The sequence below is a fragment of the Aristolochia californica genome, unplaced genomic scaffold (assembly GCF_029961685.1).
Source record: "Aristolochia californica isolate CCGP_79_NKW_82.1479 unplaced genomic scaffold, dmAriCali1.0.hap1 SCAF_4, whole genome shotgun sequence".
Lineage (NCBI taxonomy): Eukaryota > Viridiplantae > Streptophyta > Magnoliopsida > Piperales > Aristolochiaceae > Aristolochia > Aristolochia californica.
In genome coordinates, this window is record NW_027182103.1 from 46,706,162 (window position 1) to 46,727,255 (window position 21,094).

The 21,094-nt window shown below is 39.5% G+C and overlaps 2 protein-coding genes across 2 annotated transcripts; one reads left to right on the forward strand and one right to left on the reverse strand.

Moving 5' to 3' along the window:
* The first annotated feature begins 1,984 nt into the window (after window positions 1-1,984).
* Window positions 1,985-13,705, forward strand: LOC137961877 (homeobox-DDT domain protein RLT2-like). Its single transcript, XM_068808486.1, has 18 exons — window positions 1,985-2,810; window positions 2,945-3,403; window positions 4,409-4,473; window positions 4,863-5,384; window positions 5,504-5,593; window positions 5,683-5,847; window positions 5,942-6,164; window positions 6,258-6,358; window positions 6,501-6,587; window positions 6,962-7,114; window positions 7,202-7,357; window positions 7,432-7,641; window positions 8,583-9,236; window positions 9,330-9,872; window positions 9,971-10,600; window positions 10,758-10,862; window positions 11,074-11,334; window positions 12,583-13,705. The coding sequence occupies exons 1-18, from the start codon at window positions 2,699-2,701 to the stop codon at window positions 13,435-13,437; spliced, it is 5,391 nt and encodes a 1,796-aa protein (XP_068664587.1). The 5' UTR covers window positions 1,985-2,698; the 3' UTR covers window positions 13,438-13,705.
* Window positions 13,706-13,872: 167 nt separating this feature from the next.
* Window positions 13,873-16,253, reverse strand: LOC137962028 (uncharacterized). The gene is made up of 3 exons (XM_068808734.1): window positions 15,898-16,253; window positions 15,152-15,567; window positions 13,873-14,520 (listed from the first exon to the last, which is right to left on the reverse strand). Exons 1-3 carry the CDS (start codon window positions 16,060-16,062, stop codon window positions 14,082-14,084), a joined length of 1,020 nt encoding a protein of 339 aa, XP_068664835.1. The 5' UTR covers window positions 16,063-16,253; the 3' UTR covers window positions 13,873-14,081.
* Between the last annotated feature and the right edge of the window lie 4,841 nt (window positions 16,254-21,094).

The window sequence follows — 21,094 nt, forward strand, 5'->3', positions numbered from 1 at the left end:
CATCCTTCATTTATGAAAGCTTTGGTCTTTCGATTAAGGCTATGGAATATTTTCATTTATATATCCCAGTTTGTCTTTATCAGAAATATACATCTCAACAATCTGAGACTATAAGACATAATTTGCTTTGTCTAGTTTGACACCAATCTGTAAAGTAGAAGTGTTGAAGCTTGAGGCATGAATCTAAGTTTGAGTTAAGACTTGTGTCATCGTTGTCATTGAGTTTTCCATAATAGAATATGTGTCGAGACTTGCATCTACTCTCTTTTGGTCCTTCATGATGATGGGATCGCCATCATGATTGATAAGATCTACATCATTTCTAAGCTGGTGAAGAAACTTTGTCTTTGGTATTTACTTCGTCGATTATAGCCGTCTACAGGGACCCAAACCGTAGCCCCTGATAAGGTTGATAATTGATGCAAAGGGTCTTCATTGTTGTTTATCTCTTCTTATGCTCTTATCTATTTTAGTTTTGGCATCTACTTGAACCTAATCTATGGATCATAGTATAGTGACACAACAAAAGTCCTAACAAAAGTCCTACCATGTGGTGAAGCTCCCTAGTCAGCTGAAATCTAGTCAAAATCCCGATTGTAGTAGTTTTGGATGGTAAGCACCTTGTTAGAGCAAACTCTCTCAACAAACTTGAATGGTCAATAATGAAAAATTGAAGCTTCTTTGCACCATTGGTGCTTGAGGACGTTTGTCGTAGAGGATCATGAACTTGAACAGTGAAGACTAGGAGTTTTCTAGTCCTTGGAGGCAACGAAGGGTCATTATTAGAGATGGACGCTTTTCACCTATCTTGTCGTCAAACAATATCGTTTTAAAAAAAAAAAAAAAAACAGAGGAAGAAAGATCAGGATATCAACAAGTTTGTTACACATGTTGTTCTGATACCACGATAAAACAATGATAACTTTTTCGTTCTTATTCGAACAAGAACATAATACAATGTTATATAGCAAAACCAAAGAATAATGCTAAAATCATCATGGATCATCTTAGAAGGAAGGAATCAGTAAACTATTCCAGTAATTCTTCATTGACAGCTAATATTCCAAAGATGTCACTATAATCTATCATTGATAGCACAAACCAACAAAAAAAACTCAGAAAGAACCTCTTATTCTCCTCTACGGAAGAATTAAAAAAAATCTGGTTCCAAGCCTGAATCCGGAAAAAAAAATTGGATAAAAAGAAAGAGGCTCCGTTTTCTTTTTGGAATAGATTTAAACAGGTTTCTCCGACGGCCAGAAAAAGCCCCAGCAAAGTGAGCAGCTTTAGTAACCAGACTTGTCTCTTCCTCATTGTCCATCAAGCTATAAGACTTCCACAAATGCCCTCTTTCTTCTATAAGACAACACTTACCTTTCATTGCCGAGGAGTGAAGAATCTCATTTCCCAATCTGACTCAGTTCTGAACCCCAGTTTCATTTTTTTACGGAATTGCAGGTAAAATCCAAACGATTAAATGCGAGTCTTTATTCACCTTTGATCACATGACCCCATTTGCTGAGACAGAAGGAGTTGGGGTTATTATCCATTGGCGATTACTTCTGCTGTCCTCATGTCAACATTGTAAAAGCAGCAGCTTTGATCATGAAAGTAGAAATAAATGGCAATTACCCAGTTCGCTCTCTCTCTCTCTCTCTCTCTCTCTTTTCTTCTGAACAGGGAAATCTGGTTTATTCCTTCCCAGGAAATGAAAACCGAGAAATCCCGCTGGTAGATGTAATTCAGTTGATCTAAATATTCCAGTAACTAGGTGGGGGCCCAACGGGCCATCGTCCTCTTCTGGGAGGAGAGTAATGAAGACGAAGAAGTGACGTTGTCGAGGAGGAAAAGGAGGGATGGGTCCCACTAACAGGAAGGACAGGAAACTCAAGTCATCGAACCCGATCGCCGTACCGAATTCTTTGCTTTCGATTCGCGATTCAGCCGACTCTAGTTTCCGGGAGAAAATTTAAGAAAAAAAGTCAAGCGAATAACAACAGCGGAAGAGCAGCAGAGGATTGAAAAAAAAAAAAAAAAAAAAAACAGGCGTCGTGAATAGGCATATCTTAAAAACACTGGGAAAGATCTGGGGAGGGAGGGCGAGGGCGAGCGCAGACCCAATACGCACCAAAGAAAAAAAGGCAAATTCGGGAATCGTTCTTCCCGATCTCTCTCTTTCTCTCTCTCTCTCCCTATCTTAAATCTTACCCCTACCTAAAAAACGAAAAAAGAAAACAAAAAAAACTTACACAACATTACATCACGTAACGTTTTGGAAACAAAGAGAGAAAGATGGATACAATCGACTGTTGGTCTCTCTTTCTCCTCTTTAATCAAAACAACCTCTTTCCGATCTTTTATTATAATTGTTATTGTTATTACTCCTCCTATTATTATTCTTCCACAAATCTCACCGCTCGTTTTTTCTACTTTTCCAACGCCATCACGATTCAACAACAACATCTCTCCTATTATTCCCTTTCCTTTCCTACAAGTAAAATAAGACCAAAACCAGAGCTAACCCTACGCCGGATTTCTCCTCTGTTGCCGTCTTCTCCTTCTGTTCCTTCCCTCTGTTTCCTTCCCTCATGCCATAGTTGTTTCTGTTGTTGATCTTTTTTGTGGTTTTTTCATCCTTTCTTGTTGTTTTTTTTGTTGTTGTTGGGATTATTGTTATTTTTTGTTCGCCGGCCTCTCAATGGAGGCCTCGGAAGGGGAGAAAAAACGGCCTCCGGAAGGGGGGGATAAATCCACTAAAAGGAAGATGAAGACTGCGTCTCAGTTGGAGCTTCTCGAGAAAACATATGCAGGTTCGTGTGAATAAGGTTTTAGAGTCTTTCCCATTTGTGAATTTGTGGGGGTTTCTTCAATTTTTGTTGTGGGTGTTGTTGTTGTGGATTTTGATCTCTGCTTTCTTCTGTTATGTTTTGCTTGATTTGATTAGTTGAGACGTATCCGTCGGAAGCCCTGCGGGCCGAGCTGTCGGTGAAATTAGGGCTTACTGATCGGCAATTGCAGATGTGGTTCTGCCACAGGCGGTTGAAAGACCGCAAAGCTCCTCCCACGAAGCGGCCGAGGAAGGATAGTTCGGGGCAGATTGGCACCAGCCCGGTGGGGCCCAATGATACCACGATGGGGGAGGTCGGGTCCGGTTCCGGTTCTCCCCATTTTTCTCAGGGGGAAACCCGGAAGCTTGTTGTGCGGTCGTCGGCCGTGCCCGTGCCTAGGATTGGTGGTGAGATGCCGGTGATGAAGAGGTATTATGAGTCGCCACAGTCTATATCCGAACTCCGGGCCATTGCTTTTGTTGAGTCACAGTTGGGGGAACCATTAAGAGAGGATGGCCCCATTCTTGGAGTGGAGTTTGATCCCTTGCCTCCAGATGCATTTGGGGCCCCAATAGGTATAACCATATTAGCTGCTGCTATTATTATTATTATGTGGTTAGATTGGCTGAATTTTACATTAGTCTTGAGTATGAACTGCAAATTATATCCATCATCACAGAGACTATAAGATGATAGAAGACAATGTACTTCTCTTTGTTATGTGGAGAACAGTTGCAGTTATTTTTTATATGGTCACTTTAACTTGCTTTGGTAACTGAGAGGCAAAAACCTCAAATTACCTGCTATCACAAGTACTGTTCAGATACTGGAGTTGGGGGGCGAGCTAATTTTATGAATCCCAACTGTACCAGGTTTGCGATGGAGTGCTAATGCATCTCACTGTTGCTTGGATTTCTGTTCTGAAACAGTCCATGCTGTTCTTGTTCCATCGGCCTAGTTTTGTTCAAATTGTGGGTTGCTTGCCTCTATCAGAGTGGAATAATATATCTTGTAATTGTTCAATAGAAAATAATAATAAGCCATGGGGTTTGGAGATGAATCTTGCAATTGCTTACTCAAGAATGGACATTAGAAGTCCCAGCAAGCTAGGCATCAAAAGAGTTGAGGGTATGAAAGTGTTTGTTGCAACCCTTAACTGATGCAAATATAATTAGGGAAGATTTATGTGTGATATTATAATAAGTTTCAAGAACTTTTAAGTCATTATGCGTGTTTTGAGTCATTCTATATCAGGCAATGTATAGTTTGCATTAGTTCTACAAAGCATCATTACCAAAAGATCTGCACTTATCCCTGTTTGTAAAGTTTGATATTCTTTTTACTAGAGAGATAAAAAAAGTTAAATCTAAGCTTTTTATGTTAATTCTAAGTCATGCTTTGTTTTTTTATCAGGTAGGCTTAGTTTTGATGTGGCTTGGTGAAAATGTAATTTTATGATTGATATCCTTTTATTTGCTTCTTAATTGTTCTTTTTTAGAGCACTTCAGTGTTCTTGTTTCAGATGTCGCATGAGTATGCATGACTTAACTTTTTTTTTTTTTTTTTTTTTTTATGTGCAGCACCAATAACGGTGCCACCAAAGCAACCTGGACGACTTTATGATAGCAAAGTATATGAGAGACAGGTAATATAAACAATCAAAATATGCTATTTATCCCTCCTTTCTGTTTTTTTGTCTGGGTATTACTTCAAAGAGTTGATTTGTGAATTTGAACATGTCTCTAAAGTATTTTGCCACTTCTAGTGAACTGATATGGAGACTGTTTCATTTGGGTTGACTGATTTGATTTGGCTTTTGCTCATTTTATTCTTCCAAGCTTAGTCATGCCCATCAATTGAAAAGAGGAAGTCAGATGAACATAAATTTATACTGAAAGCAATAACTTGTTCCTGTTTTTAGCTTCTAGTGATAAGGAATTGGGTTTTATATGCATCACAAATAATAATTTTATATGCACTCTAGTGAAGTCATTGATGATCCACCTCATTCTAATTTCTGCTTTATACTTGTAGTCCTCATCCTTGTTACCGAACATGGAACACTCTTATTTACCCAGTTCCTCAGGGACAAGAAGGAAGCCCCCAATTGGAAATGTTCATGTGGTTCACCCTCAGCCTGGTGCAAGAGCTCTCCACGAATATCAGTTTCTTCCTGAGCAGCCTAGTGTTAGGTCGGACACATATGAGAGAGTTGCTTCATCTCATTACTATGATTCTCTTATTGAGACCTCAGGTGCTAGGGCCACAGCAGTAACTACTGGAGGTTCATTTCCGCATGGAAATGACCAGTTAGCCTCTAGTTATGCTTACCCAGGTCAGCCGCCAAATATTAATTTGTTAACCCAAGGCAGGCAAGGCCATATGTTTTCTTCGGGTTCTACAGAATATGACACTGTTCAGCACAGAACCTCATTTCCCAACATTGGGACCGATGCTCAGTTTGCTGCTCACACCATCGGGCTTGAAAACCCATTTATGTCATCTGACAGACGACTCCTACACGAGGAGGACCCTCGCTTGGAGAGAAAACGGAAGGTACTGCAGTTTTTCATACTGAAATTGTTTAGTGGTTACTTGCTGCCCCAACAAAATTTTGATGGTTGGGTGCTGCTGTGCCATTGTTATCGATTTTAATGCTTGTTGGGTACATGCAGAATGAGGAAGCAAAAATACAGAAGGAAGTTGAAGCCCATGAGAAACGAATTAGGAAGGAGCTTGAGAAACAGGAAGCATTGAGGCGGAAGGTTTTGCTCTTATGAATTGTATCATGATTTATTGTGCATGGAGTTTTTAATTTCAACCTAACACATGAAAGAATCTTTTCATTTTTTAGAGAGAGGAGCAAATGCGGAAAGAAATGGAGAGACATGATCGTGAAAGACGGAAAGAAGAGGAGAGATTGATGCGTGAGAAGCAGCGAGAAGAGGAGAGATTTCAACGAGAGCAGAAGCGTGAAAATGAGAGAAGGGAGAAGTTTTTGCAGAAAGAAAGTCAAAGAGTAATAAGTGCAACTGAATCTGTTTGTTTATTTTCTTTAGTTGGAATGTTTTCTCCTAATTCCTGGTGACCAATTTTATTGCCTACTTATTTAGGCTGAGAAAATGAAGTTGAAAGAAGAACAGAGAAGGGAAAAGGAGGCAGCGAGGCTAAAAGCAGCTAATGAAAGGGCCACTGCTCGAAGGATTGCTAGAGAATCTATGGAGCTTATTGAGGATGAGCGTTTGGAGCTCATGGAGTTGGCTGCTTCTACCAAAGGGCTGCCCTCTATGCTTTCCCTAGACAGTGAGACCCTCCAAAATCTTGAATTATTTAGAGGTATCATATTGAAACTTTCAGGCCATGGTTCTGGTCTCTTATATTAAGCTTATGCCACTTTCAGTTTATTCAGCAAAACTTTTTGGCTTTCAGATAAGTTAAGTAGATTCCCTCCCAAGTCTCTACAGCTGAAAAAGCCATTTGAGATCCCACCTTGGACTGATTCTGAGGAAAATATTGGCAATCTTCTCATGGTATCTCATCTTTGCCTTTACTTCTATGTTCACTTTTCTGTAGTGGATAAGTCTGGTTATGTTGAGTCAGCTCTGTGGTTTACATGCTATTTTTTTCTAAGTGTTTCATGCTTTTTCCTTATCACTTGTTGTGGAACCTCAGGTTTGGAGGTTTTTGATTACTTTTGCTGATGTACTTCAGCTTTGGCCGTTTACTCTTGATGAGTTTGTTCAAGCATTTCATGATTATGTAAGTTCATCAGCTCTGTATGTATCTTGTATCTCTCTCTCTATATCTATCTATCTATCTATCTATCTATCTATCTATCTATTTATCTATCTATCTATCCATCTATCTATCTATCTATCATCTATCTATCTATCTATCTGTTTATTTATTTATCTATCTATCTATCCATCTATCTATTTATCCGTCTATCTATCTATCTATTTATCTATTTATCCGTCTATCCATCTATTTATCCGTCTATCCATCTATCTGTTTATCCGTCTATCTATCTATCTATCTATCTATCCATCTATCTATTTATCCGTCTATCTATCTATCTATCTATTTATCTATCTATCTATCTATCTATGTCGCTTTTGAACATTTCATTTCAGGATCCAAGGTTATTGGGAGAAGTACATATAGCACTTCTGAAATCCATTATAAAAGACATTGAGGATGTTGCAAGAACACCTTCTGTTACACTGGGAGCTAATCAGAACAGTGCTGCTAATCCTGGAGGTGGACACCCCCAGATCGTTGAAGGGGTATGATTCATTTGAAATCTCATATTTTGATTTGGCTGCTAAATTTGTTTGTTCCTATTGTCTCATTATAATTAGTAGTGGCATCAGGCATATGCATGGGGTTTTGATATACGCAGCTGGCAGCGTCACTTAAGTCCATCAACATGGCCTGAAATATTGCGACAATTTGCACTCTCAGCTGGATTTGGACCTCAGTTGAAGAAAAGGAGTGTGGAACGGGTGTATTTTCGTGATGACAACGAGGTGAAAGTCTTTAAGACTCTGGATTTGGACCTCATCCTTCTTGTGCAAATTTTTTATTTATGATTGTTTGGCAGGGTCATGATGGCAAAGACATCATTTCTACCTTACGTAATGGTGCAGCTGCTGAAAATGCTGTTGCTCTAATGCAAGAAAGAGGTTATACTCATAATCGCAGATCCAGACACCGCCTGACACCTGGAACTGTAAAATTTGCTGCATTTCATGTTTTATCTCTTGAAGGTGATAGAGGCTTAACGATATTGGAAGTTGCTGACAAGATTCAGGTAAAAGCACATAATAATATAGTTGACATTTTTGTCTTTTCCATATTTTTCTTTTGACCTTTCTTTGATCATTTGTTTTGCTCATCCAGCCTGAGTTTCACCATAGAGCTTGGTTATAACTTAAATATGAGATATGATGGAAGAAAAAACTAAGAAACAGTTAAAAGTACCAATTGATAAATGGGACAGGAACAAGTGACTTATTTGTACAAAATGAAGTTGAAAAGAAAAAGTATTAAATGAACAACAGTTTATAACTTGTCCACTTTTCCTAATCATAATACATGTTGCACTTGACATTTCATAACACAAATTTGTTGTCGCCCAAGATGTGGCAGTTTTGTGAAATGTGCATTTGGCTCAATGGTTACATTGGGTCTCGTGGTCTGTAGTGTGGAGTCTTAGGTTCAAGTCTCACCAGGGGCGAGGAGGGTGTGTGTGTGTGTAATCAGCATTCAAAAGAAAAAGAAGTAGCTGTTTTATTGCTTAACCTGTACATTGTTGGTCCACTCTCAGTTCAAGCAAATGAAATCAGTTTACTAGGTAGAGATGGAAAGACATGGTTTTTTTGTCCCAACCACTAGTTTTGCTAAACCCAACTCCTTGTAACAGTGAATCCCTACTGCCATGATGCAATTGCTTCTCCTTTGAGAAATGTTTTTATTCCCAAATCATAAAGAGCATCTTCTGTATGTGCCCAACAGTTGCCTCTCAATGTGATTCATTTTTTTTTTTTCAGAACCTATTTGAGTTTTGTAAAGCCAAAATGGTACCAATTTACCTATCCAACTTTTTGCCCTTCAAAAGATCCCCATATCCACTGTTCTAGTGTGAATGTTGCTTCGTGTTTATTCCTGAAATAAAAAAGCTCATCTCTTTACTTTTCATGCATATGTATCAGTATTATTTATTGATTTTCTCATTTATTTCCTTTGCTTCAGAAATCTGGGCTGCGAGACTTGACAACTAGCAAAACACCAGAAGCATCTATTGCTGCAGCACTTTCTAGGGACTCGCTTCTTTTTGAAAGAACAGCTCCTTCAACATATTGTGTGAGACCTGCTTTCCGGAAGGATCCTGCTGATGCTGAGGCAATTCTTGCAGCTGCGAGAGAGAAAATACAAATATTTCAGAATGGACTTTCGGATTCTGAAGAAGCTGAAAAGGAACAGTCTCCTGATGATGCTGAAAGGGAGGAAGATTCTGAATGTGAAGGAGCTGAGGATCCTGAAGTTGATGACATGCAGCTTGTGGCTGATCCAAATGTGGAAAATAGAAGTAAGACGGAGGTATCTTCACCGAATATGAAAGCCGAAGGAGGTTCTCCCATAACTCCATTGGTGGCTTCCAATAATGATGAAAACATTTCTAGTGCTATTAATGGCCAGTCTGTTAATTGTATTGCTGACTCTCATGAGGCGGGCAATTTGGATCCAGATGATCCTGAGATTGATGAGAGCAACCTAGGGGAACCTTGGGTCCAGGGCTTAATGGAAGGGGAATATTCTGATCTAACAGTTGAAGAGCGACTAACTGCACTCGTTGCATTAATTGGTGTGGCAATTGAAGGCAACTCAATCCGCATGGTTCTTGAGGTAAATAATCTTTTTATTGGCGTAATTGTATGCTTCATTCACTAAGCTCTGCTATTCTTGTATGTATCATTGGTATGAAACATCTTACTGCAGGAGCGCTTAGAAGCAGCTAATGCTCTTAAAAAGCAGATGTGGGCAGAGGCTCAATTAGATAAAAGGCGCATGAAAGAAGAGTTTGTGACAAAGGCACAGTATCCACCCTTTAATGGTGCCAAATCTGAGCCAAGTATGACCAATGCAGCAGCGGAGGGTGGTGGTCAAAGCCCTACTGTAGGTGTAGAGAATATGGGGAATGAGGCATCCTTGGCCTCAACTATCAAGCAAGATTCCGTTCTTGATCAATTTCATGTCCAGAACTATAATAATATGCATGGACAAGAGTTCACTATGGGTTCAGATAGTCTTCAAGTTCAACAATATGGATATGCAGCAGCGGAGAAGTCTCGTGCACAGTTAAAATCATATATTGGACACAAAGCAGAGGAGATGTATGTGTACAGATCTTTGCCTCTAGGTCAGGATAGAAGGCGGAATCGTTATTGGCTGTTTGTCACTTCTTCTAAAAATGATCCTGGTTCTGGGAGGATCTTTTTCGAGTCGCAGGAAGGTTTCTGGAGGCTTATTGATTCAGAAGAGGTAAATTCTTCCCATATGAAGCCTTTTTATGTTTTTACCATTCTATTCCTATACTTGTACTTTCTTTTTTCTATTTTTGACATGTCATGTGCCTTTAGGCGTTTGATGCTCTCATGACCTCTCTGGATACGCGTGGGATAAGGGAGTCTCATTTGCATTCGATGCTGCAAAGAATAGAAACGTCTTTCAAAGACACTGTCAGTAGAAAATTTTCTTCTTCTCCTATGGAACTTTCCGGGACTCCCATCAAAACAGAAGCTACTGAAACCTCAAGTCCTGATACTCTTGGAAATGATAGTCCTAGCAGTACCTTGTGTGCCCTTACTTTGGATGCAATAGAGAAGTCTAAATCATTCAAGATTGAGCTTGGAAGGAATGTAAGAGAGAAAAGTGGTGCCTTGAAGAGATACCAAGATCTGCATAAATGGTTATGGAAAGAATGTTTTAACATTTCTGTATTGTGTGCCTTGAAATATGGAAAAAAAAGATGCACTGAATTATTGATTACTTGTGAGTCCTGCCATGATATATATATTTCTGATGATCAGCACTGCCCATCATGTCATGTCACTTCTCGAAGAAGTGATCTGGAATTGAGTTTTTCTGAACATGTGGCTCAATGTGAAAAGAAAAGAAATGTGGGCTCTGACTCAAAAGTTTATATCGGTTCAAAGGCATCCCTTCCAGCAAGGCTCCGAATTCTCAAGGCACAGCTAGCTCTCATTGAGGTGGTTATGCATGTCATTATGTGGTCAAACATTCTCTTTGGATTTCTAAGTTTTTTCCAGTTTTTTCCCTCAAAAGAAGCAAAAAAAGAAAAAATGAAAGAAGAAGAATTCTTCCAAGTATAATCAATTGTCTACATTTCATGTTTTGTTTCTACAGGTGTCTATTCCAACAGAAGCTCTTCAACCCTATTGGGAAGATGCTTATCGAAAAACTTGGGGCTTAAAGTTGAATTCTGCTTCCACAGTGGATGCCATTTTTCAGGTTTCTATTGTCTAATTGTTCAGAAAGATCTGCTCTAATGTACCTGATTGTTCATTTCCTCTTATCTGATGTGGGTTCTTATACTAGAGTCCACTGGCTCTGTCATAGCTTCTGGGGGACTCTTAAATGTGGTTGCCTTTTGCAAAGTTAAAAATCCTGTTATTTTCTTTAAATAGGTGCATCATTTGATAGTTTGTGCTTTCTCGTGCAGCTGGTTACTCAGTTGGAGGGTGCCATCAAAAGGGACTACCTGTCATCAAATTTTGAGACAACTAGAGAGCTTTTGAGCTCATCAATTCGTGCTTTTGGTGGTGATGATTCTTTTTCCCCTGGAAGCGCTCCTGTACTCCCATGGGTACCATCAACTACTGCTGCTGTAGCATTGAGGCTGATGGAACTTGATTCATCTATTTCTTACATGCTGCTACAGAAGGCAGAAACTCACGGAGACCAGGATGCTGGAGAATTTTTTGTGAGTATCATCTTGGAATCCAAGATTTATCATCACAATTACTACATTTGATGATTGTGCAATATTTGTCTTCTGATGGTTGCTGATCATATGATATCCTATAACCTCGTAAGGCTTCCTATTTATTTTACTTCATTAATAAAGTTTTGTTTGCTCTATCTAATAAATAGATAGATAGATAGACGGGGCATACACATGTGACTAAGAGACTAGGGCAAATAAAATAGAAGGCTAAGCTAGAGGAAGGACACACACACTTGTGACTAAGAGACTAGGGCAAACAAACTAGAAGGCTAAGCTAGAGGAGATTTGATCAAAACAATGAGAGATTGATCGTCAACCCCCTCTTTGGCCAGCCTGTCTGCTTACCCATTGGCAGACCTATTTACTCTATTTACTAGATCATTTACATACTTTTTTTTTTTTTGAGAAATTACAAAACACAATGTACTTCAATGCCTCCAAGGAGGCTTCCAGAGAATTTTTGCACCTACTGATAACTGTTTTGGAATCGGACTTGAACTTCCAATGGAGCTGAGTAGTGAGTGTGATAAAGCCTCAACCTGTTGAGGACTGCCTTATGATATCAGAAGACATCTTACCCATTTGACTCGATGGTTCAGAGAAAGGAAGGGCCACTGACCGTCATGCCATCTGAAAACTACCTGACGGACCAATCTTAAATGTATATAAGGATGAGATTGACGTTTAGTATTCGATTTAAAGTCAAAGCTACTCTTATGCTTGATCATTACACTCAACCTTCATCTTAAATAACTATTACAAGCCAAACCTAGTTTTCGATGCAGAAATTATTGTGGAAAAGTAGTCTCTGGTTTGAGGAGTCAACTTGACCATGCTTTTGCTTAATTTGGTTGATCACTTAGTATTCACTGGATGATTAGAGCTCTAATTGTCACTTTTTTCTTCCCTCGTCGGGTTATTACTTCCATGACTTTAGGTTCACAGCTCAATGATGTATAAATAGCCTGTCCATGCTTAAGGCAATCTCTTTTCTATTTTATTTTATATTTTTCCAAACAGCTAGTAAGGTGATCTTGTTGAAGAGATGCTACATTTTATTGATATTGCTTTGCCTGGCATGTATTTTTTCAAGTTGAGCACTCTCGGTCTATGACAAGTGGTTGTTTTTGTTTTTCATTCCCAATATCACTCTTTTACAGTCTTCAATATCGTAGTTGGTTAGTCTTTTTATCTATGTTTTTTTCTTTCGTTCTCTTTTCTCAGAAACTTCCATCATCAAGATATGCTGTTGTTAAGAATGTCCAAGAGCTTGAACAAACTGTAACTCCAAACCAAGTTCATTACCAGCATGTCGATAACTGGATGGATCTTGGGAGTAGACGCAGTGGCTCTGGACGGGGACGAGGTGGTGGCCGTGGTCGTGGACGAGGCCGAAGTCGTGGTGGTCGAAGTCGTAGCTCAAGGATTTATTCTGGTGATAAGCTTGCTCTAGGACGAAGAGGGCGTTCTCGTGGGCGTGGGCGCAGGCGTGGTCGCCGAACAGTTAGAAGGCGGCCAAGGTCAGAGAATAAGGTAGTGAAAAAGGAGATAGCATTGGGTAAGTTCATTGATGTGGCTGGTCCTTCTAAACAGAATGATGAAGTAGAATCACTGAGAAGCTCAGGAGGAGAGGAATGGGAAGAGACTGGTAGGATGTATGTGGAAGAGGCGGGAGATAATGATAACTGTGGAGAAATGTCTGAATCTGATGAAAACGGTCAAGCATCTGGGGATGATGACTATGATGATGATGATCGAGTGCCAGATGACTACGCTTCTGGGTATGGAGCTGCTGTGTACAATGGGAATCAGCCGGAAGGTGCTATTGATGATAGTGAAGAAGATGTTGATGGGGATGGAGATGAAGAGGCGGAAGAGGATGGTGATGGAGATGCTGAGGTTGATGGAGATGGGGATGAAGAGATATATGGTGATGAAGGGGATGAAGATGAAGGTGATGGGGATGATGGAGACGAAGATGGGATTGATGTAGATGAAGATGGAGATGATCATGGATTTGGAGAAGGGCAGGTGAATGGGGATGAGGACGAATCATTATCCTCGGAGTACAGTGACTAACTTGACGTAGCATAGGCAAAAGATTGTTGCTAAATTGCCCAAGCAATCTTCGCAGCTTGTATTCTTGTATGTGATAGTTTCACGTTGTGATATTCGGAGAATACAGGCCGACGGAGCGGATGTACAGTTTTTTTGTTGTTACAAGCAGAGGGAAGAAAGAGTAACCGGCGCATTTCATGTAAGTTGGAATTGTTAAACTGAGCTTCCCTTTTTTAAATCAAAAAGTTATTTATGTTGAAAATCTCGTCCCTGTTTTGTGTTCCAATCAATCCTTGACCTTGAATGTGCCCATCCTTACCTCTCCTGGAGCAAAGATGCATATGATGAAACATAAAAAATCACTTGTGGTTAAATTGGCACTCCGTGCTTGCGTGATAGAAAGAACAGTGTAGGCTTAACAATTCGATTGAGTGTTTACAAGCTGTGGCCTGCATAACAAACAATTCGTTTCATGAAATTTATTCTGCTTTGGTGTTCTTGAACAAGGGGACTGCAAAAACAAATTTCTAACTATCGTCTACAACGTTACAAGAAAGTCCACCTCGGCCAGACCAGCACATTCCATTTTCAAACACTTCTACTGCTTTACTCATACACCTTAATGGTAGGACTATACACAAGAAAGCCGGTAGCGAGTGCGTCTCTCAAGTTCCCAGGAGCTTTTTGATCCCCGCCTTCTGATCCGCAGTTAATTTAGAAGGGAATTTGATATCAAATTTGATCCTCAAGTTCCCTCTTCTCGATGGCTCCTTGGGTATCGGCATGCCTTCTCTGGGTACAATTTCCTCGTAGGTCGGGTGAATTACATTATTAATCGGAATTGTTAGTTTCCTGCCATCAAGTGATGTAAGATGGACTGTATAACCTGTGAGAGCTTCAGCTAGGGATATTTTCTGGGTAACCACTAGATCATTCCCCTCTCTTGTGAACACATCGTGAGGCTTTTCATCTATCATGAAAACTAAATCAGCAGGAATGACATTCGGCTGTTCATTTCCTTTCTCCGGGAATGTGATTTTTGTTCCTTTTTTCCATCCAGGTTTCACCTCAATTGTAAGAATTTCCTCCACTTGCATGGTTTTCCTGCACATATTGAGCTCAGATAAGTAAGAAAACAAGTCAATAACAAGAGGTAGGAAGATTTAAAGAAAGATGACGCTCCAACACCAGAAATTATCAATTTGAGCATACAAGTTTTGATAACAACGAGGCTACTTCAGCTGTCTGACTGCAGAAACAACCCAAGTCACATTGCTTTTCCTTAAAACTATTACTTGGGTTCCACCAGAACTCTCATTTCTAAGCTTCTTATATTACGGCCAATGCTAAAACTTCAAACACAGGACAACGAAGATTTCCAATTACCAGCTTATTTTTTTCTGCTGCAAATAAACGTTTGCACCGACTGCTAGTAAATTGAAAAGCGTAGAGAAATCTAATAAAAAACAGAATTTTTTTTTTCCCAGAAAAGCAAAAAACAGAGAAAAAGACACGCATATATCACTAGGCTAACAATTAAATTCCAATGAAGAAGCAACAGAAGAATAATATTACAGAGAGACTAACCCAATCCAGCAGAGAGGGAGAGGGAAAAACCCCAATTGGGCAGGCTATAAATTGCCATCCATAACAGAAAAGCAACGGAAAGCAAATGATTGAGATTATGGTAGCAAAATATCAGAAGCAAAAATAGAAGCTAGCAAATACAACTCACCCACTCATATCAGCGATTTGTCTTGAAATCTTCATCTTCTTGGTAGTTCCTTTGTAAAGCTCCTCGAGGGTGCACGGTAAATAGTTCTCAATCGGTGGCGCTTTCCGTGGTTGTGGTTGATTCATATTCATTGAACCACCTTCCCCGAAAGATGATCCAAAGATATCATTACTAAACATCCCACCAGGGAACCTCGATCCTCCTCTACCTCCCATGCCGCCGAATGGAGTTGAAAACCCAAAAAACTCCGCGAATATGTCATTAGCGTTTCTAGGATTGAATCTGAATACGTCGGGTCCGTCTCCGGTATGGAAGAAGGTGGCTCCGCCAGGGCCACCGGGCGGTGGAACCTGACCTTTGAGACCTTCCTCACCGTACTGGTCGTAGACAGCACGCTTCTGAGGATCACTGAGTACCTATAGTTTTTAACAGTTAAAAAAACGCATATGTCAGAAGGAATGGAAATTCGAACCGTACGGAGAAGATCAATTGGAGACAACCGAACGAAAACATTGGGAAAAAATAAAATAAAAAAAAGCAAACATCTTAATGGAAACTGCAGAGATTTGTTCTGTACATCAAAGAAAATAAAAAGGTTCCATCAAAGAAATATCTCTAAATCAGATAAAAAATTGGATTTCGAGAGTGGAAAACACTTGACAGCAAAGAACATAGCCAGCGGTCATAATAGAATCAACAACACAAGAGAAAACAAAAATAAGAACCGAAGAGGATCCAAGACCAACCTCATAAGCCTCAGAGATTTGCTTGAACTTTGCTTCTGCTTCCTTTTTGTTATTGGGATTTTTATCCGGATGCCATTTCATGGCCAGCTTCCGATAAGCTTTCTTCAGATCCTCATCTTTAGAGTTCTTGTCGACTTGAAGGATTCGGTAATAATCCACACCCATCTTCTTCTTCTACTTGCTTCTGCTCACTCAGCCAATTCTCTTTCCCTGCGATTGCGCTCTTCCTGGTAGCTTTAACAATGGCTGAAGTTCGGTTGCTTCCACCGGATGTAGCTGTTTGATTGTCGAATTTGAAAGAGAAAGGAAGATTTGTCTAGAAGAAGGGGAAGGCTGTGGAAAGTTCCAGAACGAGTTCTTACGGATCACCTTGTAAATACGCGAACCAAGCGTGTGAATTTAAAGGCCTAACAACTACTAGTCCGGAAAAGAAAACTGTTGGGCTTCAGTCCAGTACTTGTTAAGCCCTTCTACGTAGCCCATTCATAATAGTAAACAGGGGATTAAGGTGAGTGTCAGGTTGGGCTGACATACACTGATTGTCTTCCTCCCTTTTGGCTCCATTTCTACCGATAGAGATGGACTAGAGGAAGGAGAAAATTTACATTTTTATGTATTTAATCATCAGTAAACTCGATCAATCACTCAGTGGAGCATGAACGGAACCGATTTTAGTCTTCAAAAGAAAAAGGGGTTGTTGGGATTCAATGAGATTCTGGACCCGGCGAAGCGTTGAAGACTATTTGGAGATTTCGCTTCTGCAGGCACAATGGCGGACGAATAAAAAAAAATCTGAGAACAAGAACTTTCTTTTTCCATTGCAAGTCCAGTAGATCTCTAACGCGAAAGTGGTATTCCAAACTGGGAACCTCCATTGATCCCATTTTCTGACGAAGCAAAACCATTAAACTCTGCAACTGGACCATTTTCCGCAGGACTGCTTTTCTACAAGTCGACGAGTGCAATATCCATGAATGAGATGGTACGAGTAGGACCAGTCACGAGCAACTTTTGTCATTCTTATGCGAATATTACTTGGAGATGAAAGCATCTAGCTAGCTATCTCGGGGTGACGTTGTGCGCTGACACTGCTCTGATGACTTAAACTATCTCCGTTTACACTAGTGTCCTGGAGCTCCTTTTGCGAGATTCATACACAAGATTAATGGATGTTCAGTGCCCAGGCATTAATTGCCCTGCGAATGAATGAAACTCTCCAGAAAAGTAACTAAAACAAATAGCGGTAGATACAGTGATCATCCTTTCCTACGAACAAAGCGACAAAACCAATTCTCTGATTTGTGATTCAATGTAATTTCGTGTTTAGTATTCAACTTGGGGGAATTTCTTGAGCAATCTCGTGCAGGAAACTCAGCTCAGAGCAAAGAGAATGGAGCTCCCACCCCTAACATGGCATGGTCCTAAGATCTCACTTTATGGGCGAGCCTTGACCATAATTTCCCATATTCTGATTTTCCGTACCATCTGCTTCCATTGAAGAGAAGCTTCAAGCCGGAGGAGACCGGAGAGAGCACCAATCGTCGTCATTTATCATTTACAAACGATAAAAGCATCTATTCCTTGATCTCTTAACAAACTCTGCAAAAAACTGACAAGTAACAGGCGAACAACTGAACTAGTTCATTCTCCAAATTTGGTTTTCTAAAAGAAAAACAGCAGCCGGCAGGGCTTTAACTACTGATCGATCTAAAGACAACATATTCGACGCTGATATACGGGTTGAATTATTGAGAAAGCCTGTGGGGGGCACTCGTGGGATGAGTAACTCATAGACGAAGGCAAAAGGCTGTGCATGGAGGGGACCAAACAATAGACAGACATTGTGAGATGCATTATTGCGATTTGATGGCCGGATGTTCAAATCGAGGGACACTTGTTTTTCTTTGTTCTTGGCCGGACAGTCAGAAAGATATCCTGTCTTTTTAACAAAATGCAAACCACAACCGTTCATGGTAACGTTTGTCTCCATCTCGATGCCTCTGGCCCGCCGGCGAATGTCTTAACCCCCAGAAATCAGATTCTCCTCCCCGACTTTTCTTTTCAGATCTTCGAAGAAATGGAGCAGATTGAATGTTCCTTGTTAATGGCTTATCCACGGTCAACTGGTGGGTCATATATCCCATGTTCAAAATTTGTTTCTCTGGTCAGCGTTCGCCGAGACCATCCTGGAAAAGTTTCTCGATCTCAATGAAGTATTTGAATCCCTCATAAATGACGAAACGGAAATACTTTTTTGGCGACAAATCCACAATCAAAATTCACAGGCAAAGCAAAATGACAGGTTTTTTAAGCAAATTATACTTCTTTCTTCTTCAAATGATAATAAGACTCATACTTCAATTTAGAAGGAGGCACAACTAATGCAACACTCACCTTCCAATCTAATCCTTCAACCTATTCTCTCCCTCAAGTTGGAAATTAAGGGTAGTGATCCGAGTTTGAAACAAAAAAAAAAAATAGTTGTAATAATTATCTCTTCCATCGTTGTGCCCGAAAGATAAATACTCAATAGGAAAGACTCTAAAAAAGTAAAGAACTAGTCGAAACCAACCTCAAAAGATTTCGAACAAAATAGTGAGAATAATCAGTAAACAAGGTAATACCTATCACTCAAAGGCGACCATAAAAACTCACTTAAAGCTACCAATAGAAAAACATAATAGACTTTAAAATAGCTATATATATACACACATTTCCAAAAATAAAATTTTAAGATGGAACGTAATAATGGGAGCTTTCTAAAAATAGACTTCTCATATAAGGTAATTATTTTTAACACAATTTTGATCAACTTCTCATTAAGAAACTAATATTATTTATAGAAGGAAAAGTATGAAGAAGGATGAGACTCACGGAAAAAAAATTTCAAGTCGGGAATGATACTCAAGTTGGTAAAATATTGATTAGACTTTAAAAAAAAAAAAAACTTAACCAACGTTAATAACTCAAAAAGTGAAGCAAAGGAATTGGCTTAAATTTTAATTCTTCCAATGTGATTATCTCTCTCTAGGGAACTCAGATTGAAAAATGGTTTGTTGGGATAGAAAGAAAACTCACATAGATTTATTTTGAATTATAATGGTCTATATAAAATTTCAATCATGTTGGTACAAAGTATTTAGAAAGTTAAGGCTTTCTGCTACTACTTAAAAAAAATTTGCCGTTTGAATTTTCTACTTAATTTTAATTTTTCTTTGAAAGAAACTCTGATTAAAAAAAATTGAGTTGGAAACTAGACTCAAAAATCTTTCCAACAGTATATAATTTTCTATATGAAACTTATGGTTAGAGAGTGAGAAATTAAATAAAAACAGGAATTGAGAAAGAATAAGAATAAATGAAAAAATCGAAAAACTCCTCTTTTTTTCCTTCTATTTTTTTTTTCTTCTTACTGCTCCCTTTCTTATCCGTCTTTCTTTTCCTTTTCCATGTCCGATCTTTGCTTGCTATGATACCATGCTAATTTCTAGGGCCAACACATAAACACAAGAGATCTCAAAGGAAGGAAAGAAGAGAGAAACTCTAACATTCGCGAGAGAGAAAAGAAGCGAGGTGTAAGGACGAATTTGAACTAGAAGGAAGAGGTTTGAATGTTATTTACTTATTTAATTTATTAGAGACTATTCATTAAGGATATGCTAGTAAAATTAGTGACTCACCTTAAAAGATAAAATCACTGTTTATGACAAGGAAAAAAACAGCACAACATAACCAGGGCATGCTGAGAGTCTAATGACATCAAAAGATGCTCTGCAATAAATTCGAATTTGTCGTCTTGATCATCTGCAATCAGGACCACACAGCTCAAGAAGATTGAAACCAGCAAGTGGATCACTAAAGAACAAACTAGCCTTTTTTTTCCGTGGTTTTGAGATCCTCATCAGAGCCTCCTTCCCTCACTCTGTCAAGTCTGTGACTTCTTCTCGTCGGTGCTTCTTATCCCAAACTAGATTAACGCGACTCGCCCTCGTCACTCTCCTCCCTACTGATGGTAAGTAAGAGGTTATGGCCGATATTCCCTTGTTCTCATCTTTTGCTGTAAAGAAAGAACCACAAGAGAAGATCATTCCGTAAGCACTATCTCATCTTTAGATTCAACGTTTTGGAATTGAATTCCTCCAGATACTGGGTACCTGAACTCTGATTCAGTTTGAACTCGCTAATTGTACACCCATTATCGGCAAGTCAAAAATGCCAGAAGGTCTCCGCGTGGGAGATTTCACAGGCAAGAGGGATATATGAATGTGGAAGTGTTCGGTCAGGCAGGCAGAGGTGGTGTTCCCTGACTTCCTGGCCTGGTGTTGCGCAGGAGCCTCGCCGTCACTTTTGTAGAGGTGGAAAGAAAACGATTTATGCTGTCTCATTGTATCGATAATTGATGGTCATTCTCATTGTCTAGTTCTTTGATTGAAAAAGCTTGTCCACTTTAGGCTTAAATTGTGACAAACGATTGCTACTGCGTAGCTGCTTGATCCATCGCAAGGATCAGCAACAAAGCATACTGTAGCGAGCTGTTCACTCGAGATTTTTTATCTACGATGTGTTCGAGGAAAGTTCTTTCACGTTCAAGAGTCTTCATCTAAAAAAATAAAAATGGCTCCTGATTCCTGAACACATGAGGCCAATACGGGTCTGATACTGTAACCTGACACGAATTCTGTAAACTGAAAACTGAGTATTTTGGACTTTGCTGGTTGCCCAAACAAATTGGACGGGGAAGCTAGGGGAAAATACCAGTTGTGCATTGCAGAATGCTTCTGCACGTATATTTTTATTTTTTTTATACTTCTGTAAGCTCAGAGAGAGAGAAAGAAAGAGATTTTTCCTTTATGAAAGGAATTACATTTCCTACTTTCAAAAGCCCTTGTCACTGTTAGTCCATTTCCGGGCCGAAAACTGCATCCAAGTATCCCCACCAGGATTTCAAACTTCAATTAATGCAACAGATTCCACCTCTTTTTCCATCTCATAAAACGGGACTGGAGTCCACCAGAAACTGGATCAGCGCTTGTGTGCTGGGTAGCGACCGGCAAGCAAATGGATAAAACAACAATTTAGGATTCCTCTTGTCAAGAAAACAGCGAAGCAATGTCTCCTTGAAGATTCAAGTACTTCATCATCAAATACTCATACTTATCTAAATTGATTTAATTTTTAATACAGTCAGAGCAGGGGT